The 25,182-nt window shown below is 44.3% G+C and overlaps 1 protein-coding gene across 3 annotated transcripts in view; it reads left to right on the top strand.

The window, feature by feature from the left end:
* The window catches only part of Sox102f (transcription factor Sox102F), a 139,263-nt gene that overhangs the window by 59,105 nt on the left and 54,976 nt on the right, over nt 1–25,182 (top strand). For 2 of the 3 annotated variants that reach the window (XM_071780463.1, XM_071780461.1), the window contains exon 1: nt 22,921–24,550. The exons of the other annotated variant lie outside the window; for it this stretch is intronic. In XM_071780463.1, coding sequence (XP_071636564.1) covers nt 24,534–24,550 — 17 coding nt within the window. In that variant the 5' untranslated portion in view covers nt 22,921–24,533. Of the gene's footprint in view, nt 1–22,920; nt 24,551–25,182 lie in introns of those variants that run through there. 3 annotated transcript variants of the gene reach the window in all.

Below are 25,182 nucleotides of genomic sequence, written 5' to 3'. Positions count from 1 at the left end.
TCTATTTAATCGTAACGGAAATACAAGGCGGTGTACTTGGTCCTTAATAGCCGACCATTGTTTTTTCTCTAATTAAAATCGACTCCTGAAACTACGCTATAATTAGCGACTGTAAAATATTTTTAAATGCTTTATAATCAATTATAAATCTAATGATAACGTACAAGAATGTTCCGAAAATGCAGAATCGGTTACACTTACGGTTTACGCTTACGAGATTCGATTCAACACGTTTTACGTGCGTTAAATTTGTGCGTGCAAACCGGAACCGCCAGTCGCGATGGCAGACCACTCTATCATACCGATCACAAAAAGACTTTTATTGGCTGACGCTAACGTACCTATTATATTAGCTATTATATTAGCGTGATCCATCTCTCGAGGACAGCTCGACAATAGCTCGATAAGGCTTCTAACGTTCGAACGCCTGATGCCCGCTTACGCGAGATGAATTGATATAGGAGCCGGGGATGCAAGCGTGGTGCAGTAGCATTATTTGTAACTTGCAGATTTTCGTTGATCCTTCTCCGTCTCTCTTTCTCTCTTGGCGAATCGCGATGTCGCGACGCGAAAACCTTAAGCCGAGGGGATGGCACTGATTGAGGAGCACGTCCGTCAGATAAGCGCGTAATAAATACGAGCTTCGTGAGTAAGCTAGAAGCGCCGCGGGTGAGTCAGCCTTTCGTCAAGTTGCCGAGATTTAGCACATTATCTATTCGCGAGTCGTTCTTTTTCTCTCGTGTCTAAAGATAATGAACGTTTAGAAGAAGCGAACCACTTCATCCGACGTAAAATAATTTACCGTCGCTTTACCGCGCACGGAGAATCGCGCGTCTCAATCTTGCGGAAGACAAAATTTCAATATACAAGTCGAATCATTCGCTCTTTCCTTCGAAAACAAACGCGCGACTCGATAAAAGCCGAGAAACACGGTCTGTAAATTTGACGCGACGGCGTCGGGACGCCTGAATCGGCCCGGGGACGTCGGTTCGCCTCGCGGTGAAAGCGTTTATACGATATTTATTGAATGTTGTTGCCATAGGCGCTCTGACAGTCCGTGAATGGGGAATGAACTGAACGGCGCGAAGGGAGATAAAGGCGCGGGAGACGACGAGAGAGGGAACAGGGGAACCCGGGAGCGAGAGAGCAAGTGAAAGCATACGGTCTGGGCATAGCGCGAATAGGCGAATCAATCATCCCGCGACTCATTAGCCACGCTGGTATACTTTTCCCTTCTCGTCGAGCCCCGGTTCCCTCTGTCTCTCATTCGCCCGTTCCTCGTCTCTCCTCTCTCCCGCCAAAAGACCTCCGCTGTTTCTCTCGAGAGGATTTCTCTCTCGCCGCACCCGTTACGAGAAGACGCTCGCCGTCCATTGTGAAGCCTCTACCGTGCTCACAATGCGTACCCGCTTTTAAGGCTCCCGCGTGAGGTAACAAAAAATTATGAGGTCGATGAAGAACTAATGATAAAAATCATCGAATCTTTTTGTATTCTGGAACAATATCTTTATCGACTGCGATTTTGTAGTATTGCTATCTCTAAAAGTTGCAATTAGTGTTATCGGAATAGTTGATATGTGTACATAGTGTAAATACATGCCTGAATAGAAACATCCTTGCTAGCATCTTAATAACATATTCAGTGCATATAGAGATCGGACTGATGTAAACGGACAGAAGAAACGTAAAAAAGACAAAGAGAGGATTGCAAACCGCTGACACACCGCTGCATCCGGACTCCTCGAACTGGCAAGCCCGTTGGTCGTTGGTTGGTTTAATGAAACGTTAATTAAGGGGAGAAGACTGCGCGCGAGTGTAGAGATCTTCGCTCTCGCAATTAACGCTACGGTACATACAACATTGACCGCGGCGTGGTTCGGCAATAATTCGCCTTCCGCGAGAGATGGAACAAGTCCCGGCAGGTGATTACACCTGCGTTACATAACGCGTTCGTTAAGTTCGGCCCGTTATTCCACGGCGATTTGATCGAGCGAACCGTTTATCGTGAAACCGGTAATTTATCTTTCTCTCTCTTTCTCTCTCTCCCCCTTCTCCCTATCCCCCTTTATCATCACGCCCCCTTCTTTGCCCGCTTCTCTCGTTCTCTTCTCAATTCTGGAAGTCGTGCATAACGAATTCGTCCCACCCCGCCGCGCGGTCGTTTCGTTTCTGCGGTGCACATTCTCTGGTGCACGTATTATCGACGTCCGTACGATATCCGCGTGCGTGTCTTTATGTCGTTACGAAAACATCGCCTGTCAAGTTACACGCTTACTTTGTAATCATTGCATGGATAGCCGGTGACTAGAAACGGGTAGCAAACGAGTTTTCCATCGTGTAGTATCCGAAGTATAATACATTGTTTTTTCCGCGAGCAACGATACTCTTTTTTTTGTGCAGTGACCGTATAATCGGGTCGACGTCGAAATGAATACGTAAGAATTTTGCAAAGTTAATAAAATAAGCTCGTTGAATTTCAACGTGCCTTTCTAAGATTAAACGGCTTAAGTACGATCGAGAGAGAAAGAAAGAGGGAGAGAGAGAGGAAGAGAAAGAGAGAGAATCGCGTATACACGTCCGCACAGACTCGACAATAACTACCAATATGCAGTGTTGCATAATACATCGCGTATAACGCGCGTCAAAGCCGCTTCTCTTGGCGTCGAAGTTCCTTCCCGGCATACAGGGACCGGACCCATTAGCAGGATATATCGAGTCCCGTAGGATTAGTCGGGTTGCCCCGCGGCGCCTGCCCCATCAGCTCAAAGGACAAACATAACTACTTTAGTCCCGGCCGCAAACTCAAGGGTTAAGCGAGCCTCCGTTACGCTTTACGCGAGCCCTCTGCACGCACCCCTCTCAGGACACGAAATCCTCGAACCTGCCCCTCCCGGTCTCCCTAACTCCCCTCCTCCCCCCTCCACCTGCGAGCTACCCCAAGTCCATCCCGAATCGCGCAGTCAGGATTGATTTCGCCTGAATATTTCATAGCCATCCAAGCCCGAACTTGTTGCCCCAAAAGCCCCCCCGCGCAGTTCATTAACGTCATTATTCTATGATGAATTTATCGTCCATCGTTGCTGCTCCTGCTGATGCTTGCCGTATGGGCTTGCCAAACTTAATGAGCGATTGCCCTGCGATCGCTAACGACTTGCTCGGGCGCATATATAGCCGCGTTTCGACATCGATTTTCATTAGATACACTTCCTTCGTTTTCTTATTCTACTTCCATTATGAATTTCCTTTCTCTCTAATTTTAAGAAATCGCGAGAGATATTAATGCTTTCTATGTCGTAAGTATAGCCACTGGCTGCGAGTTCTCCTTGACCAATCGGAAAATATTTTAGTCAGATCTCTAGACGAATACCGAAGGTATTTGCTTCGCGTCTATTTCTATTCGTCGATGCAGCCACAAATTAGCGTGATAGATGAAGCAAATTTACAAGGAATCAACGAAACTGCCGGATTATTGCGTATTTATCTGAATGTCTCGCGTCATATTAGCGGCATTAGCGGCGTCCATGGTTATCTTAGCTCAATCAATTAATCACAACGACGGTACAATTCGGGATATCATGCCAAATAGCGACCTTTAACTGCATTATCTCGTCGTCGTTTACTATTGGTCACTATATTCATGCCGCGAGACGTTATACGGACCCCAAATAAAATGTCGCGACTTTATCCGGTCGATAGCAGCGAGCGCAGCAAGGAAAAGAGGAGTACAAAGTATTCGTGCGTGGATCGTGCTTGACAAATAATCGCGATGAAAACGCGTTATCTTCTACGTTCTCCGCGCGCGATTACGATAGTTATTAATGGCCATAATTACAGACATATCGTGTCACTATGTAACGGAAGACGTCGATTATTTCGTATCACTAATGTCGATCGAGCCGCAACTCGCTGTTCTAATCAATAGAGAGTAGACGGTTGCCAGGGGATGGGACATACAGCTCTGCGATGTCGTAATTATAATTATTAGGTAAACACACAGAGCGGCGCAGCTTGCACGCTGTGTTACATAGACATGTCATACACGCACGTTTCTCTCTCGCGCGCTCTCACTCTCTTTCTCTCTCTCTGTTTCCCTCTCTCTGTCTCCCTCTCTCTGTGTGCGCCAAGCGTAGCTTTGGTGTACCGTGTGACTGCAATATATCCCAGCTATGCATTATGCACGGAATCCTCTCATTGGCTCGTAGCGTGCAGTCGATACTCTGCATTCAATGGATGTCTATAGGCCCAGACCTCGCCCGATGCCACTGCGTTTGTTGCGATCGATTAAGCGAAAATATTCGCTTCGCGGATGCCGGCTGAAATGTCAGGATAACTATGTCGGCGCGAACATGTAATATCTATACGGCAATCAGAACATTCAGAACTGCATATGGTTTCCTATACGATCATTAAAACCAATGACAGAAATGGTAACTCTATATTATGAAAATTGTAACAGAACTACATATTTCTTTCTTTCCCTCCCTCTCTTTCTCCCGATCATAAATATTTTCAAAAATAAGAAATGTATTTCTATTTATTGAGTTTATAAAGGCCGAATTGCTTCTATTTAATCTGTTAAGAGCGCGTTCTTCGATCATCGACGACTGGCGAACATGCGCGAGTCTCTTTTATCGCGGCGCCCATAATTTCTAACGTAGTCCGATATATATTCTACCCGTAAATAGCTTTCCAATCGCGCGCGAGGAAATTGCCGTCGCTTCTCGATGGCAAATTACAAGAGTTCCGGAACGCCGGCCAGCGGAAGGAAAAAGGACGCGATCAGGCAGGGAGCCTTAAACTTGCGGGCGTACTCAATTTCAAAATGGCCAATAGGAGCTCCAGCCGTCATTTCTTCGGTTTGCCGGTGCAGCCGAAACCAAATACAGCGCGCGGTAGCGTTTCTCATTAATTTTTTATTTCGCAAGCACGAAAACTCGCCGCTTGGGAAAGTTCATCCGGCGTTCCGTCTACTTCCCGTCGTTTTCTCTTTCCTACCCTTCGCGCCGTGCTCGTGGAAAAAAAATGCGCGGAAGACAGTCTCAGATGGGGAGATTCCCGGACGGTGTGCCGGTAGAAACAAATGCGCGAAGATCAAAGTGCGCCCCGGGCTCATCGGACGGGACTGATTATTTTTATGACGTTACGTCACGGGCACGGGGTTGTCCGCGAGATGAGATACCTCCTTCCCGTCACGCCGTATAACGAATCTTCGCCGAGAAAGAGAGCGGTCCAACCCTCCTCGTGCTACTGACAACGACCTGCCGCCTCGTGACCGGAATACATCTTGCCGCCTTTTATTTCGCGTCGTTCTTACCTTATTACTTACTGCGACGATAGACGACTCGGCGAATTAATGGACGTGGACATCGCGAACGAAAGAGAGCAAAGAAGAATGACAGTGATATAGAGATGAAGCAGTTCGCGGGATATATTTTATGGCGAAACGTGATTCGAGATGTGACTCTTGTATGTTATTTAATATCCGTTCTTGGATAAATCGCTAATCATAATTATCGTTTGCATGAAAACTCATCATTGTAAACTTTGACAAGCATTCTAACTATTCGTTTGAAGCAGAAGAAATATCTATTCAGCAATTTTACAATTTTTGTGCTGTAGTCTGTGTGGACACCACGTATACGTACTTATATATTTCTCAAACTGTCAGTTTGAGACTGGCAATTTTTCGCGTCGATATGTGTGTGCTCTCCGTCTTGTTACATAATAATAGAACGAATTCGGTATGACAAAGGACGCCGACGGTGACGGGAATTAAGAAGCCGCGTATTATCCCGCAATGCGCCGTGCGACAGATTGACGGTGTTATTCTTAACCAAATGAGAAACGTCGCCGAAGCATGCGTGTGTGTTACGCAGGCGGGAGATTTTTTTTCGTCTCGGCTCTTTCTTTCTCTCGTGTGGCAGTCAGCTTCCTTCGGCGCTGACAAAAAGCAGCTCCGACTCTCGAGATGTGGTAACAGCTCGGGATAAAATATACACCTGCGCGTTCAGCCGCATGCAAAACGCTCCGACATATGAGGAAAAATGCTCCATTATTTGCGCCGACAATGATTAAGTGAATAATCACTGCGATTAAAATCGCAATACATAATGACGTAATACAACGAAGTCTAATCTAAATAATACTATAATTGTGATAGCAACTTGGGAAATAACATTAACTCTTGTTTTTTTATTACAGAAAAATTTATTTGCTTTAATGAATAAATAAGTAAAAATAATCGTACATGAAATTATGAAACTATTAAAAAATAGTAATAACTTCTCTGTAATTTTCTCTCTCTCTCTCTCTCTCTCTCTCTCTCTCTCTCTCTCTCTCACATTCTCTTTGATGCCGCTAATGTTCGCTAATTGTCTACTATTGTAAATCTGTGCAAGCTTAAATGCCGCTTGCCAGACTTGTAAGAAGCATCTATCAATCTATCACGTGTGAACGTAGGTGCAATGTGAGAGACAAAAGAACGGACCAGGTATGAGGCATTATTAACGTCGACCATCGAACCTCCTTAATGTCTTCTAATGTCGACTGGTAGAGAGGCATTTGTTCACTTATGATCTCGTTCGAGAAAGCTGTGCAAGATTATTTCCCTTATCAATGAAATTAAACGATATTTTAAATATCATTAAACAATATTTTTTTTATAACAATTCAGAATTTACAATCGTATTTGTAGTAAGTAAAGTAGCGATTGTTTTAGAAATAGAAATATTTTAATTGATGTATTTCTCTTTTTGTCTACTAACTCCATAAAAGTCCCATCAATTTTGAATATTCCTAGAAATCATGCGGTTTATTCAAGTGTTGGCTGACCGTATCTGTCGCAATCTTGGAATCGTGTCGGTTTTTCGAGAAACTGGGAAGATTTCCAGAGGGGCGCGACTAACGAAAATGTCCCGACTCCCGAGTGATGGACGGACGGTCTCAGAGGGATATAGGGGGAGGCGAATAAATTAACAGCGTCATCAACATCCGGAGAAGTGAGAGAGAGATGAGTTATGCCTCTCAACGCCGCGTCTGAGAAACGGAGTATCTCGGTGTAGATACTGTACACCCCGTACTGTTACTCGCGGATGCCCCGCGTGTCATTTCTCGAACGAAAATAACGCGCGGTATTTATAGTCGCTTTTTATGTGAAAACTTAAGTGCTTGTCGTAAAATTACATCGGTACATGCCGAACTATCTGCTGTTCGTAAAAAAAAATATATCGACTAAAATGAGCCGAAGAAAAAATCGTGTCTCCTCATGAAATTGAACGTAATATTTGAAATCAGAGACTGGTCGGAGAAATCACTGAAATCTTTTCAATAGAAACATAAAGATTCATGTCTACATCGTGTCTTTCATATTTATGCACATTATAAAAACTTGTTTTGTCAGCCGCATTATGTAATACAAAAATTGCGAGCTTGGAAAATTCTTACGCATAAATATTCATAAGAATACGCTTGAAACCTCGTTACTCCAATTAACATAACTCGGCACATACACATTAAGCAGCACTCGTATTAATTTTACATCATGTATAATTAGGTGATACATGTAACTTTTTCGCTCATCCAACAATCTTAGGGTTTAAGTAATATCGATTTATGTATTCTTCTTTACCAGATTGTGTAATAGCTATTAAAAAGCAATTAATCGCTGATTCGTTTTCTAATACGCCGAGCATAAGAACAACGTCACTAATTAACGCCATAGGGAAGTCGGATTATGTAAAATCTGTAATAAGCTACTATTCGTTCATACAAATTTATAACATTGCACAAAATTACTACGTTGCATAGACTATGTAGCGAGCAAAGCCCGGAAGCGGAGCTTCAACCAATGATTGAAATTGCTATAATTTCGGTTAATTTAATTCTTGATGCTGGAATAGTTATCGATTACCAAATGGTTATTAATTAATAGGCTAAATTTCTTAAGTACCTAACTAGAATAATTATATTTGTATCGTATTCCCATTTTCTATGTCTGATTACAGTTAATTCTATAAAACAGGAAAAAGATTATAAATTTATCCGCACAATTAACTTATACACATATATCAGTAATATCCTATATTTTATCGTTCAAATGAAAAGATCAACATGTATGTATGGTATATACATATATGTAGTGATTTATAAATCTCTTTTATTTCTTACTTCTTACGTTATCATTTTTCTTGCCTGTGTGCAACGTCGACTCAACACTGGCCGAAATTGTAGCGGTCTCTCAATGCCTGATTCTAACTACGCGTGGATGCGGAAAAAGATCACAGAGATTCGATACGCATCGTAGCGCCGCTTACACACGCGCAATATAATTACAAAGTATATAGCGCGCACCCACACCCACGCACAGTTTCGTTTTCTTTGGATCCCTAACACAAGACGCGCTTTGTACGCGTTTCCCCTCCCTCATTTCCTAACGACAAAAGAAAAGGCGCGTTCGCGCCCTCCGGTGCCCTCTTCCGCTGCCTTTCCGCACGCCCACCTACCGTGCGCGCGTGTATGCCTTAGCAATTCCCACAAACGTATATACGTGTGCCGTTAATGCGCTAACGTGAAAAGCTTCGGTTGACTGCGTAAAAATTTAACGATGCACTGTAATTTATGCGTCTCGCAATTTATACGCTGCAAATCGATGAGTGCGCGAGATGAATCCAATTAACTCTTTCTACCAGCCTGACCGGATCCTACGCTAATTTGTTTCTGTAAACGAATAACTCTACTTCTGTATAAATAAACACCACTGAGCGTATATATGTAGATTGGCGAACACAGAGATTATTCCCCAGATACTTGTCGTATCGTTCATCTATGTAAACTACGCGCGGAGAAGTCGCGTCGGTCATTATATCCGAAGTAAAAGAAAAAAGGAAAAATCAAAACGCGCGTCTGACGTAATTGAGCTTAGTCACTCGAGTCAACCGGCTCGTTTCCGGGGACCTCTTCCGTCAAGCACACCCATTCCAGTTGCCCATTATTCGTCGCTCCCGCTAATATGGACCACGTGTTTTGAATGGCGACGCTACGAAAGACGGCGATGGTCTCTTCACGAAAGGGACCGTCGAGTATCGCGCTTCAGCGGGCCTGGACCAGCACGTGCAAACCTTCTCTGACCTTCGCCATGGCTCCTCCACTTCCTCGCGCTTCGCTGCGAACCGCCATCCTGGCGGCCATCAGCCTTTCTACGTCAGACAACAGTTCCATTGTGGCCGGTCCACGATTTACATACTTGCACGTTTACGTCGAGCGTATGCGTGTACACTGGACTGACTGTATCACGCGCCGTATTAATCGCAACGTGTCGTTCGCTTATGCGCAAGGAGAACGCCCCCGTCCACCCAGTGTTCGAGCGTGCCTGTAAGCGCAATGTTAGAATACAAAGTAGTCGAAGACCTGAAGCAGATTTAAATTACGTTATTAAGGTTTAAATTAAATAAGTTTAATATTTATTGATATTGCCTCTTGTTCGAAACTAAAATTTATTTAACCAATTGTCGTGTGGATTGCGTTCGTCTTTGTTTTCGCAAATTACGTCAAAGTAATGCGAGTTCTACGAATGGTAACCCAAAATTAGCGCTGATTGTTGTATCTAACTTCCGATAATTGGGCAAGCATTGTAACACCAAGCCTTTCTCGCGACTCGCTAAAAGAGGGCCCCCCTTCTGTCCGAGAGAAAAGAGAGGCACGATCTTTATCTACCTAAAGTCGAAGACAGATAGGAAAAGGGGAAATCATTCCTATAGAAACGTTAATAATAATAATCATAATAATTCTCTTCTCTTTTCACGACGTCTGTTCGACGCAGCCTTTTCATCGGAACGTGAATGGGTCGAACGAGTTGAGCCACATCCTCTTCGAGCTCCCTTTTTCCTACCTCCTTCAGCTCCACCATCATTGCCGTCTCCACCCTCATGCCCCCCTATAAGCCCCTTCCTCATTTTCTCGCAAGGAGCATCCATTGGAGACCGCGGTACCGATTGTACGCTCTTCGCCGATCTAGGAAGTCACGTATGAATAGAGCCAGTTTCCGCGACGTTCTTCGACCGCTTTTTTCCCTCGGAACTATCATGCGCCGAGAAAAACGCGAATAACGCGCGCATGTATGCGCCAATCGATTGCACAACCGATTCGGTGCTAAGTACGTAGTACGATTCTATTCTGTATACCTATTATCAAAATTTGTAAAAGATTTCTCATTTTTATACGTATATTATCGGTTATCAATTTTAATTTTTAGCAAGATTAACATTATGTCGGTTTCTAAAATCAGAATTAAAAAGAAGCTATTATTTAAATTTCAATTAAAATCAACGTTAATGAATATGAACGTTACAGAAGAGGAGAAGTGAAGTTTCAAGATGCTGTTACTAACACGAGTATGAAATTTCTGTATAGTAGTCTTATACATCTCAATCATCGTTCCTACAATGTTTTTGCGTTGCTGACAGGAGTATAATTACGTCTAGAAAAAAGTCCCTGTTTTCTATCCGGGAAGATGTATTTAATCACGCCAACATACAATGAACTTTTATCTCCTCTCGGAAAAAAAACATTGTAGAAAAAGATTTAGTCATTCACAGCGCTATCTAATATGTTGCAAATTTCTTATATTTTCTTGATAATTAATTAAATTAATATTATATTACCGCGTACCACATATATTTGACATTTCACTTTGTATCGTAAATTATTAATTAATATCCTAACAAAATGTACAGCCTTATAACATTTAATTGATAACAATTTCGATTGCCGGCGGCAATCCGTGATCGACACAGAGATATGAAAGGGACACAAAAGGAAGGAAAGTAGATATGTTCGCGCAAAAAGACTCGCTTCTGAATCTACCATCCGCCGGCGTTTCTCTTTCATGCTGGTTTACCCGATACGCTCTTGTCGACGCATGTCTATACAAATTAGTCGCGTGTACATACAAGTACATCGTTGCACGAGCGACTACCGCACGGATTCCACGTAGCGCCGCGTGTGTTACATAGATAGAGCGACTCCGCGGGACTCCCGCAGCATGATCCAATCAAACGCCAAAGTGGATCGCAACAAAACGCCATACCATGATTTCTATCGTTGGCCCAACGAATTTCAATATGGATCCGGTATGCCCGAATAACCACTTATCTCTTCCCAGGGCAGGTATTCGTACACGCGATATGAAAGGCGCGGCCGGCGCGGCGCATCGCACGAGACAACATGAATGCCGCGAGAGCACGGCGAACAGCGAGTATGCAGTCGCCCTTTCCAATAAATTCGTCCCGTGTTCTCTTTAAAATAATCTGTCCTACCTGTACGCATGACACGCTGACAACGAAGCCACACTGACATCGTGATTAATATCGCGTCCCGATCGTGTAAAAATTTTCAGATCCGACAAGTCTGGATATTTTCCAGGAAAAAAAAGAGAGAATTTGGTTCAAAATATTTTTTGAAACTACCACGAAGTTATATCGTCATCACTTGTAAAATATCTGCTGGATTTATTTAATTTATTTTTGGCCTAGTCTTCGAAAAGCTTTTATATTTAGGTGTGTCTTTATATATATTCGTTAAACGACAAAAATTTGAATCTTGTTAATACTATTAAAATTTATCAACGGGACTAAATGTCGCTCTATGCAACCGGTGATATTTATAACAATTTACGTATGCTAATCGCTTGTTATTTTTCATATGTCAACGCGCGCTAAAGCAATTTGCATGGTTATAGGCTATAGATTCTCGCTTGACATTCTCGCGATGCACTCTATTATATCACATCCGTTTTTTCCCCGCGAGAGATCTCGTTGATTAGAATCATTTGTAACATATCGGTATCATTTATAACATCATTAATTTCTCGCTTTGACAATGATTATATCTCGATGATAATCGTATATCCGTTCCGCGGACGACGATAAAGTACAGTCTTTTTTTTCAAATGTATGCGCTGGTGACGTAATTAATATTCGGACAAGGTTTATCGAAATTAACCATAGATTATCCGCTTCGAATCACCATTCGTCGCGCGTGTCCTCAACATTTCGCTTCATTAAAATTTCAATCTCATGTGGTCTCATCTTTCTCTGAACTGACTTTACTGCAGTGCCAAAAAGACGCCGAAGGACCGATAGCTTTGTCGAATGGAAAAAGGGGATTGCCTATTTAGAAGCTGATGGTTCGAAAGCCCTAAGGTGACGTCATTTATCTGGTAGGAAAAAGACGAACGGGACGGCGGCGTTTAGAGAAATACGTAGATAGGTAGCGATAGTAGACGAGCGAGTAAGAAAACGGGCAAAGAAAGAAGAGGCAGGCGGTAAGAGAGAAGGCAGGTACGATCTTTAGGGGATGACGAAGATGCGTTTTTGTCGGCGCAGTTACGGGAGGGTGAGAAGATCGCTTCTTTTTTACCCATCCTTTAACTTTCTCACTCTGGCTTCGTCTTTTTCTTCGCATTTCTTTCTCTTTACAAGGCGGCGCGTTTAAGAAAGCCCACCCCGTCATCCCTTCTTTCGATCTTTCTTTCCCTTTCTTCCCTTTTACACCGTCCTGGTCGCCGTCCTCGTCGTTGGTCTCGAAGAACCGGAGAACCGAGAGCGCGAGGGCGAGGTTCCATGGATGAGAAACGTGTTTGTCAATAGCCTGTTAATGCGCTAAGCCATTAATCATTGCGAGCGCTCGCTCCTGTCACCGCGAACTTAAACCATCCCCCGAACTCCGAAGCCGGTAGGGAAGAGGTGGGAGTGAGAGCACGGGGGTGGCTGTGCAAAACACCAAGAACCGACTTGTGCGGTTCTTTCCTGATCCCGAGACCTCGTTTCCGGCACTCATCCTCCCCATCTCTTCGTCCGTTTATTTCTACGTTACGTTTGCTGGTAAACAGAATTTAATTCCCAAAGCATTTTTGATTAAATTGGATTTATTGATTCTTAATGAGACAAAGTCTCAGCAAATGCACTTTAACCCGGAAATAGTCGCCTAGTTTTTTTTTTATACGTACACGATTACCTGAAATAATTTTTATACCCCTGCGAGAAAATAAAGCTTAGAATACTTTCATATCTCTTTGTCTATTTCTCGGATTAATATAGAATCTGTATTATTGAAAGCTGCACATATCCGTTTTCTCCGTATTGTTCACCTATACATTCAATTTATATATATCAATTGATTCATCAATATTTGATTTCTTTATAATTTGGGCAAAAATCTTTTTTATACAATGCTAAATATTTGATGGCAATGTTAAAAAATATTTAAAAATCTATAGATATTTATATATCTGATCTGTGGATATTTATTAAAAATACATTTATTGAAAATGTGCACTGGAATATCTGAAGAAAGGCGAGATTGTCGAAACGCAGTAGTGCCTGATCTTTTCGTTGCGGGCCGAGTTGTCGCTCTTAATTTCTACGTTTTCGCAGCGCGAAACAGTTGCGTCGGCGACGTAAAGCGGCGGCGGCCGCCTTCGTGCAACGCGATACATGCTCGTCTATCATATCGGAAGGATCTTCGCGCGCGTTAATGCACGGCCACGTAATAATATCTCGCTAGCGGCGTGCGAGAGAGCGGAGATTCGCTCTCTGAAATAACCGCGCGTTTGCGGCCGGCGTGCACGCGCGGGCGTAGAGTTTATGGAGATGATGATCGGGACGCTTCTGTAGAATGCAGCAAGGAAGAGGAAGACGAAGAGGAGGAGTACGAGGTGAGAGGAAGCGAACAAACTCGAATGAGGAAGAAGGAGAGAGACGATTAGAGAGAGAAAGAGAGAGAGAGGGGGGGAGGAAGGGAGAGAGAAAAGGAGGGGGAGGGAGAAAGAGATAGAGCATTTCTATTTATAACGTTCTATTCGTTTCGGGTAGCTTCGGATGCTGCATGGATCTGCCATGGCGGAAGGCATTATTATGGTAAACGAACGTACGATGCTCCGTTTATTATCTCGAAGTTTATTGTGCTTTCGCGGCCGATTAACTTGTCTAGTCTCGAGATCGGAACCGTTTGCGAGCTCATGCGTGTGTATGCGCGCGTACGAGAGTCGCGCACGCACGATACGTCCCGTTGCTGAAGTCTCCTCTAAACGTCTCGCTCATTCAGAAATCTGTAGTACAGTCTGTAATCTACAAAGCTGCCCGTACTTAAATTTATAATAATATATCAAATATATAATAATGAGATGTGAAGGAAAGGAAGGTCAATATTATGCTAAACGATTTGTCATAAAGTGCGATTAGGGACTCTTATTTTATTGTCACTTGCAAATGTAAGCGGCTCTTTGCATAATCATAATCCGAGTTCCAACGTTTTGTGGATTAGACGATCCGCGGTAACGAACCGCGGATAATAAACGTTTAGCGTTTAACGAGTACAGGCACTATAATTCGCCTCGTGAAACTTGTAAATGCACGGCTGTAACGAGAAATTCGCGCACCGGCGCGCGTACATAAATTAACGTTAACAAGACACGGCCTGTAACGTTAATAGACGCATAGCCAGCCGGGTGCAATCTACGAATTAGCGGCGACTCAACCTCGTAAAACTCGCCGATTAGAAATCCCGAAAGGCGGATATGCGTGTCCGAAAGCGAGACCACTGCTCGTAAAGGCCGGAATCGTATCGCGAAGTGACTGTCCCGCGTTAAAAAAAATATTCGTCTGCAGTCGCGCGCTTTTCTCTCGTTATTCTTACCTTCTTTTACTTGACATTCATTCGTTCATTCATTATCTCGAGGAGATGAGAGGCGTGTTGGCAGGGTTGCCTTCGTCATCATCTCCGCGAGACTTCCCGTAAACGTTAGTTGAAATTAACCACGGGTTTATCCGATCCTTCGTCTCTTTCGAATTATGCCTCCGTAAGGATCGGCTCTGACGGGGGATCAGTTAAGCATCAGTTAACGTTAACTAATCGCTTATGGGAACGCATGGGCCGTATGGGTCATATCGTTCTTACGCGCTGACCTCGAGGATACGCGATACATCATCGTGAGTGCACACAATGTGCTTTCCCAAGTACAAACTGCTTATTGTTTCTCGCGGGCGGCCGCGGCGTGCGCGCGCTCACTCGCTCGTCGCTGCTGCTGTGAGGGCCGAGAAGGAGTCGAGAAACGATAATAATAGCTGTGTGCGCGGCCTCCTCGCAGCCGCCACTCACAAAGTCACGAGAGCGGGCCGTTTTCTCGCTCCGGCTTTATAAAATATCCTCGCCATTCTTTCGCGCCTGACTCACTCCTTCGTCCGTGCCGTGCTCCATTCATGAGGGCGGCCGTGCGCGCGGAACAGTGATCCGCACTGTGCGGCTACGCTGCTTTAATTACACGTGTATGTATCGTGCATACCCGCGTACCCGTGCCGCCACGACAGACACACGCTCCTTTCTGTCGTCGTCGACTTCTCTCGGTCGTAGGAAACGCTCGACTCTTCAATTTTTCATAAGTACAACCGTGTAATTAAAATTATTTATTCTTCACTCTTATTTTCTACGTAATCGCCATAGATTTTCCCCTTAGGAAGAAATAAGAATTGCGATCTGAGTGACTCTTTGTCTACGTGATATCGACGTTATTATCTATCGAGAGTTGCGCGAAACTGCTCGAAGGCGAGAACTTGTGTGATGTCTACGATCGATTCAGATCGGCAGCTCGAATTCCGCGAGTTCGCACGGTGGTGTGCACGTCGTAATATAATTTCATATATCTGATACAAATATGCGCACGTGCATTGTCGGTCTCAAATGAGATCCTATTGTCTCGGCGAATATCGTTGCGAGGAGCGCGTGTTCCCGCAGAGCCGGTTGCGTGCGTAAGAAATCGTCGTTTCGTAGCCATTAGTAATTAAGATTTCGAGCTGCGATGGGAACGGATGCAGTTAACGTGAAAAAAAGGAAGGAAAAACAAAGGAAGTTTTTTCATACTAATTTTCTGTTAAGTGGATGATGAGAAGGCCGCTATTATCGGCCGTTGTTTGCGCTCGTTATTTCAATACAGAAGTTAATGATACAGTTCTGCGAGTTGTTTAAGCCGCGTCGTTAATCATCGTGTTTCGCGGTTAAGCGAGCGTTCCCCGTTGTGGCGTATATAGTTTAAATTATATTGTTTAACACGCGCGTTGCTTTTAGAACATTATCGTGATAAATATCTCGGAAGCCTTGAATGATTTATAATCGTTCTAATCTCAGATCGAGAGATTATAACTCCGATTATAAACGAATGATCATTATTATTAGATCGTCTTATTTTAATAAGATTTACGAGGCGAAACGGTATCCGTTGAAATTAAATAATTAAATAAATAAAAAATGGTTTATTAATCGTAATAAAAAGATAAATATCAGCGTCTGCTAGACTGCTCCGAATTTTATAGGTTTTGCTACAATTTCCGTAACTAACATAGCTACTTCTGATATATATATAATCTGTAATTGCAAAACCGCTTCTGTGACGTAGTCGTCCTCGCTTCATGAGATTAGAGCCCGTTCTACAATCGACAACCACGAATCGATCGATCATTGTACGGGTCCCCTTTATCGCCATGCACGGCGACAATGCGCCGACCAGTGCGCTCTCCATCGTACGTTAAGCTGGTGCGCCGTAATTCACGCCTACACGCGCACGCGTGTGCGCTCGCGGTAAACCCACCGTCGTCGTCGATCCGCGTGTACCAGAACGGTCGCCTATTACGGGCGCGACCGCATATGTACGCGGATTTTAATTATTTTCCAACCCGGACACCTGTCACGTCACGGGCGCGCACGCGTGCGTGCTCTATTTATACATGCGCGTTTAACGGTCAATAGTATTTCGCCACGCTGTTACCGAGGCGAAATTTTCGTCTTCTTCTCGCCTCTCTCGCGTTCGTCGCGCGAGGAAGCGCAGTGCCCCGATGCTTTGCGCCGGCGCGACTCGAGTGTCGGCGCGTGTGTACGCACGCGGTCACTCGTGCGCGGGCACGCGCCCGCATCTCTACCGTGGTCACTTTCTGCCTGCCCCACCGCGTGTCTCGTTTCTCTCTCTCTCTCTCTCTCTCTCTCTCTTTTGCTCTCTCTTTCTCTGTCTCTCTCTCGTGCTTCGCAACTTTTCTTTCTTCCCACGCCAAGCTTCGCCAATGCAACGTGATGCATTGACGTGGTGCGACACGATGCACTCATTGAGCGTATGAACACGTCTGTTAAATTCATTTCTAAAGATTAATTTTTTCATCTACAATCTGATCATTTCAATAATTATCATTTAGTTAATTGAATGTCAGAGTTAACGAAAGACAAGAACAATCATGACTGAAGGTATCTTGGAATTATTGTTAGAAATTATGAAGTAATTTGTTGCGATAGAAACGACAAGAGTAAGTTTAGTCCGAGGAATAATATCGTGCTTCGAAGTAACTGCGGGCAGTCATCAACGTCATCCTTTTTCTGAATTTCCTAACCCATTATATTCAGAATCGCGTCCCACGCAACAATTGTTACTTTGTCCTACAGCAATGTAAATGCAAACAGTTTAAGTTTCGAGCTTGGAAAATTATCAGACAACTTAATACAGTCGGGGTGTTTATGATAAAATGCTGAACTAACGTGCAACAACTGTAACGAGCGAGCAATCGAAAAATCGATGAGTATTTTTTCTTCTTTGCTCTATAGGGTATTGAAAGAATAGATTACCAATATCATTCTATTATTATTCTTCTATTTTAATAACATAAAGATCAATTACAAGCTGAAAAATTCTCGTTTACGAGTTATTCGCGCACAAAATCTGAAGGACATTACCGCATGGAGATGTAGAGGGGTCAGAGGGGATGACGATGAGGAGATGTGTGTGGTGGAAGTATAAAGAAAAGCGTCCGACAAAGGTTACTATTTATAATCGGTACAGTGCACGTTACCGGATGAGCCGGGCGGGGGTGATGCGCGAGGAAGAAGAAGAAGAAGAAGAAGAGGACCAAGAAGAAACAGCGACAGCAACGATGCACGGAGGAACGGGCGGTCAGACGCGGAGACGGCGATATATTAATAATGGGAGCAACAAAGCGGGGTGGAAGAGAGGGATAAAGGAACGAAGGAGTAAAAAAAGGATACGGGAAGAGGAGGGGAGGGGGGCAAGCATATAGTGGCTCCGCTGTCTTCCTTTCCCTTCGTTCTCTCAGTTCCTGATCTAAATTCGTCTCAAGCCCCGTTGCAACCGTTTGGCTTAAGGCTAACGGTTTGTTCGGCCTTCTCTCTCTGACTCTCTTCCTCCTCTTCCACCCACCCCGCTGTCATTCTTTCGTCCTTCCTCGTCCACTTCGCTCGGAACGCTCTACCTCTGTCTCTCTTTCCCTATCTCTCTGTCGCGAAATCGCGACTCGACGACTCTCATTCATGAGAGGACGCGCGAGTAGATAGAGAAGCGATCGGGGTGAAGCTACGGAGAGGGACGGACAGAAAGAGTAAGAAAGAGAGAGAACGAGACAAACGCGAAACGAGAAGAGAAAGAGAGAGAGAGAGAGAGGCCAGCTTGAGCGGCCGGAAATGCTCAGAAGCCAATGTTCATTCACAAGCGGCGACGGCTGCGTTGTCATCCTTCTCGTCTTTTTCCTTTTCCTTCATCTCGACTCCACGTCCGTTCCCTCCTGTCCTCTTCCTCCTACACGAAAGTTCTCTCATCCGCGCTTCTTCATCGTCGTCGTCGTCGTCTTCTAGTTGTCGACGACCACGACGACGATTACGACGACGACGGCGACGTCCAGCAGCGTGAGCAAAACGTTCCGACGCCACCGACGCCGCCGCCTCGCATAAATCTCGTTTCTCTCCCTCTTTCTCTCTTCCTCCTTCCCTGTCTCTCTCTCGATCGCTATTCTCTTTCTCCCTTTCTTTCTCTCCTACACCCACTAGAGAGCCTGGCATACCCTACGGGAGGATGCACAAGCAGTACGCGGAACGCGTACAACACTCATTGTTCTTGTCGGTTCCCGCACCCGCAACCGGTACCGGAATAGCATGGTATCCCGCGTGCTACCGCGTTAATACTGCGCCCGTGCAACGCATAACGATAGCCCATCTCGCGTTTCTGCGCCAAACTCGTAAGCGCGCCCGTTCTCCAGCGGAAAACGTACGATCTCTGATCCCAGCTTAAACACACGGAGTTAAACTAACCCACGCACCAACAATGCATGATATCTTATTGTACTCGCGACGCTTTACCAATGCAATGTCACAACATTTTGCAAAGTTTAGTACATTATAGAATAGCCACGACGTGCAATGATAGTTATTTATAGATAAATTTAGGTATACGTGAAAAATAATGATTACGTTTTTTTTATCATTTCTGCTTAATTTAAATTTTCATTGAAGACGTAACAATGCATAAATATCTGGCACTATTTGCCTTTTTATTGTAATATATACAGGTTTCCCCCGCTAGCCAAAAGTATAGAGCGTTCCTATGAAATCTTTCGTAAACCGAAATGACGCACAGCGAAGAAGCAATTACCATTAATTTATATGGGAAAATTTTTTTTCGTAAAAGCGAAAATCCTTTTTGGATTTTTTTCGGTTAGTGGAAACAGGTATTAATGTGGGTCTTTCGTAAAAGCGAAATGACGTAAAGCAAACTTTTGAAAAGCGGGACCTGTATACACTGAGAAACCTATTTTGTTGAATCAACTATAAATCCTTGTTTGGATATGAGCCAACAAATTCTTTAGTTAATATAACAAAAAATTTAGTTATGTTAAAAAATTTTTGTTATGTTAACCAAATTTTTTGTTATATTAACTAAAGAATTTGTTTGCTCATATTCGAACAAGGATTTATAGTTGATTCAACAAAATGGGTTTCTCAGTGTGTTTTATTTATGTGAAACATATAATGGAATAACATAGTAATCCCAAGTAATGAAATTTAAATATTTCTGATGATTTTCATTAGTTAAGCGTTTGAATTTACTACTATTATTTTCTCCAAACGCAAGATCAAACGCAAGATCCTCTTTACGGGTAGAATCTCTCCACTAAAATCAGATCATATTTTATCACGATAACTCGAAAAATTTGTCTCTCGTTATCTTTATTATACTGTATTAAAGAATTTTTTAAATTTTTATTTTGTGCACCATTAAAATTTTAAAAAATTTTTTTAATGCAATATGATAAAGATGATGATTAATTTTTCGAGTTTGTGTGATAAAATATGATAAAATACGTTATAATTTTAGTAGAGAAGTTTTAATGTATAAGAGGAACTTGCGTTTGATCACCATGGCGACAATATAAGTAGTAAATTCAGGCACTTAATTAATAAAAGTTAGCAGAAATATTTAAATTGTATTACTTGTAATTAATATGCTATTCCATTATATGTTTCATGATTGAATCTGTCATTAGTATAACAAAAATTTTCATTCGACCTATGAAAGTTATTAGATTGAAACATTTCTTATACATTACATTACATTTCTTATACAAAGGCACTTGTAACTTTGTCATACGTAGCTTCCATTTTGCATTACATTAATGTAATTAATCAATGAAAAATTGAACTAATTGAGAATTAGAATTAATTTTGATTATATCCAAAATGGAAGCTGTATTCTTAATCTACCTCTAAACGATTTTATCTATATGTCCATCTTGTCGCAAAGAGGAAACTATCATGCGATGTAATTACAAGGACGGCACAAATTGACGTTGAACCGCAATCGATCTTAATCGAGAGGAAAAGAACATCGATTTGCGGTCTAACGCGGAAAGGGTCAGACGGGGAGGCAGCGGACGGACGAATTACGCGGTGGCCGCGGCGAAGTGTGCTCGGGGGGGATGGTAAGAGGCTCTAGTTAAGGGTGCGCTGGGGTACGGAGAATAGGAAAAAGGAGGGTGGAACGGGCGGGAGCGAGAAAACATGAAAGAGATACGACCTAATATCATTCTCATACGGTTCTCTCTGCGGAGAGCAGCCGAGGGTCGCGAGGAATGTCACGAGGTGACGCGTGCATAATGTTGACATATATCCGCATCGGTAGATGGAGTAGATTGAACGTTGCATCGGACGTAGCAAGATGAGAAAAAATGAGAAGCATCGCAAATGTAATTTTAGTCATATAGTTACCGCCGCAACGTCTCATTTAATTATTAATTTATCTTCTGTTTGCGACGTAATACAAGTATATCTATCCGATTTAATTATAGTTTGTGTACTTTGGTACGGAAGATATTGGAATAAATATATAATATTCTAATGAATATTTAGCAGATTTAAATATTTCTGAGATTAGATATGTCGGCCTATCTAAAATCTAAATTATATACGCAATCTTAATGATGATTTAGCTACCGCGACTTTCTCGATGCTTATCATATAAATCAATACCAACATTTAAGTAAATTGATAAAGACATTAGTCAGCAGCACACAATCTTCTCAGTTACTCAACAAATTAGAGATAATATAGTTTGGAGGAAATATGGATAAAGTAATATACATATATCATTGCGTATGGTATTAAATGTTTTTTAAATGGAGCTTTCGGAATGCCATCATTCATCGGTCAATCATCGATAAGAATAGAGCGGTGGCATGTCCGTTCGATACGTTACGTACTGCTGAAACGTAATGGCGGTAAACTGCGTTTGGCTCGTCCCAATTTGGGGTCGATTCGGGGATTTCTACCTGGGCGAGTGCCACAGGAGCTACAACGAGTGGTGGAAGACACGGCACGGGGATGTGGGCGGACAGCCCGGCGACAACAATGAGCATTGTGATTTGCGCGGGTGTGCCTCGCGCCCCATTGGTCGATTCTCACCACCTCCATGGACCCGTTCCCGAGGCGAAAGCGAGCTCGCTGGCAAGAGGGTTGTGCTACCACCTCCAAGCCGAACAATACACAATGCGCGCGGCGAATCACCTGAAGCCGATATCACCGCTCGTCGCCCCGGTCGCCCGACTTGGTGTCTTTGCGACCATTGCATTACGATTTGAATCACTTTTTTTTCGAGCATTACATTTTTCGGAGATGAATATTTAATCCTGCACTAATGATAACGAATAATATTATAGAACGTGAAACTACTACACCTCTCGACCAAAGAGAGAGAATTAAGAGCATTAAGGTAGTGACAGCGAATAATCAGCGGTGTTAATCAATTACGTCAATTTCTCAAAATTATAAAATTTAAATTTGATTATATTTTAGCTCAAAAATTGTATTTTTAAATATTCTAGTATTATAGTTATTCATTCCTTTATTCTATTGCGGAAAAGATGCGGTGTGAAATAATCGCGAGCACGCAAGTCGATACCGAACTGCAGTCGACATTAATCGAGGAAAAGATATATTTTGGAGGAAATATTTTGCAATTTAACATGCAAAGAATTAACAGAGCTAACAAATGTGAATTTTTTAAAATTTATTATGTATTTACTCCATCAACAAGCCGTTCCATGTCTGATTTCTGAAGCTGACGAAGCTGACGTTGCATTGGCTTAAGAAATTGTGTGTGTGTTTGCATTTTTTTCTCACTCATTAATTAACCAATTAATAGAGGGTAACGGAAAATAAGTCACGAACAAGGTAGGCAAATAGTTTTATACAATCAAAGTACGATGTGCACATTGCAATGACAGACGCCATTTGCCTCTAAACGAAAATATCGCTTTGAGATGAATGTTGTTACACTGCGATACTGACAGACTGGTGCAATTTGGCGAACGTTTCGGTACTGCGTCCACCACCGAGTCCGCACGCTGCGCTTCGTTTCAGCGTTGCGCATCGCGGCGATGCATCGCGTTCTTCCACGCCACGTGATGTGCTGCGCGTTAATCGCGTTCTCCATCCGCTCGCTCTCATTGAGCAACGAGACCAGCGGCAGTTAGTAGGGGGGCCGAAAGGGGGGACGAGCGCAGCTACCGTAGCGCGCGTAGCTGTCCATCCGCGTTGCTACTACTACGCCCAGCTACGAGCCGGCAGCGCCTCAGGATGTCAGACTGGGGGAAAGGAACGGGGCAGGTATAGAATCTAACAACCGCGAACGCACACAGGCGAACGAATGCTGATCCGTCAGCGGCGGCGGCAGTGGCGGTAACGGCGGCGAGCGTAGGTACACGGCGGGGTGACAAAGGCGACGAGGACGAGGACGTGGACGAGGACGTCGGCGAGGACAACATCGGGAGTCGGTGGCGGTGGTGGTTGTGTGGTGGAGGTACCAACGACGGATCACGGATGGTGGTGGTAGCGGCGGCAGTGGCGGGCAGAGTCCGTCTCGGCGTGGGTGTCGGAGAAAGGAGGCGGCGACTAGGCCCCAAAAGAGGCGTGGCGTGCGTGGCAGAGCTTGCCGCCACGTACAAACGGTGAGGCGCCTCTGCCGCGACGGTGTACGACGAAGAGCTGGCGAGAGAACGCGCGCGGCAGAGACAGAGATCGTGGGGAACAGGAACAAGAGTAATAGGAAACAAGAGGAGGGAGCGAGAGGCCAGAACCGCCGGTCGCGCTTGGTGGGACAGAGGGAGACGGAGCGCGCCGGTAACAAAAGCAAAGGAGAGAGGGAGCGCCTCGGTGCGAGAGGGGCGAGAAAGGGTGCGAGCGGGACAAGGGACAGTAGCGGGGCGCGAAAGTGGTGTGACGCGCGGGCGCCGAAGCGCCGCTCCGCGCCGGCCGCCGCCGCCACCGCCGCCACCACCGCCGCCAGGCAGCGCCTTCCGAATCTCATCCCGGTCGGTCCTCGGGGGCTTCAGTCAGTCAGCCGACGCTCCGAGAAACGCGGTGATTATTTCCATTGTATGTTCGCCGTTCTCGGGGGGGAGGGAAGGGGGCTTTCCCACACACTCGCGCTCGCGTTTCACCTCTCTCCCTCTTCCGTCTTCCGTATCACTCCTTCTCTCGCTCTGTCACTCCGCTCCCGCTTCGCTCTCGCGCGCTTCTATGTCGCGCGCTATGCCCGTGCAGCCTCCGTGCGCCTCCTTCTCGCCCCCACTGACGCGGACCCACTGACGCGCCGCGAGGGCCGCTGAAGCCTCTCCGCCGTGCTGCAGAGCGCCTCGTAGCTCGCGACAGTGGTACGCGAAACGGAGCGTCGCGTCGCGTCGTTATCGCGATCGAGGATATCGTTACAGCTGTTCTCCACGCGAATCAGCGGCCGCGGGCACCTCTGTCCGCTCGCGTGCATCGTCTACCCGCGATTGGTGAATTTGAAGTGCGCGACCGATACTGACGGCGACGCGACCAGGTCATGAGGTAGCGTGGAAGGAATCGGTGCTACTCCCGCCGTCTTGGTGAACGCGGTTTTCGTTCGTGCAATAATTCATCCGTGAGGGGGGGAGGGTGTCTCCTCCACCGATCTTTCAACCGCGAGCGACGTCCGAGCTGCCGGGTGTGAGCTAACCGAGTGTCGAGAAAATCCGGTCGGTTCCGATAGAGCTGGTCCGACCGTCGCTCTAGCTGCCGATCTATCTGGTTTGTCAGTGGCGGTTTTATTCATTGTGCGGAGGTGCGTTCTTTTATACGTGACAAGTGTTGCGCCAATGGCAACGGGGTAGTCCAAGCTACCAGCGCGCGGCCAGGATGATATGAGCACGCTTGGCAGGTGAGTGAACTGTCCTCCTCGCGTGCCTGTAGATATCAGGACACGTGGTTTTCAATGCGTGATACCGGAATTTTAAAAGCGGCGAGATTATATTGCAATGTCCTGCACACGCACATACATAAATTATCTGCAAATGTGCCATGTTTTTGATCGTCGTCTGTAATTAGAGATTATCCTGATTAATCTCTCACTCTTCTAACTTCTATAAATATCTATTCGGCATTTACAGGATTTTGAAAGATTACAAATTTATAATCATATAATTTACTTTTTATCGCGATGACAATTAGTATCAACGATATTTTTTTCTTTTAGACTCATAATCTGTAAGCGTGAATTGCCAAGCGATTGTAATAAACTCATTGTCAGTCTATCAGTGTAACTTAAAACACTTCGTGACACATTAGAATTCATATAAGTTGAAAAATTGCAATTAGACGAGCGAAACTATCCGAAAATATATTAGAATTCTTTCACGGACGAAAAAGATCAGCTACTGTAGCAAATTGAATGACACTTAACATTTTTTTGCAGCGAGAGCTACAATTTAGCAATATTAGCAAAACCTTTTGCTCTCGCTGCAAAAAAATGTTAGCTGTCCCTATTTTACAACTAAATTTGCTATAATATAG

This window comes from Temnothorax longispinosus, chromosome 6, assembly GCF_030848805.1.
Source record: "Temnothorax longispinosus isolate EJ_2023e chromosome 6, Tlon_JGU_v1, whole genome shotgun sequence".
In the NCBI taxonomy this organism is placed as follows: domain Eukaryota; kingdom Metazoa; phylum Arthropoda; class Insecta; order Hymenoptera; family Formicidae; genus Temnothorax; species Temnothorax longispinosus.
The sequence above is the reverse complement of the archived record's forward strand: the minus strand, read 5'-3'. Positions and strand labels throughout refer to the sequence as shown.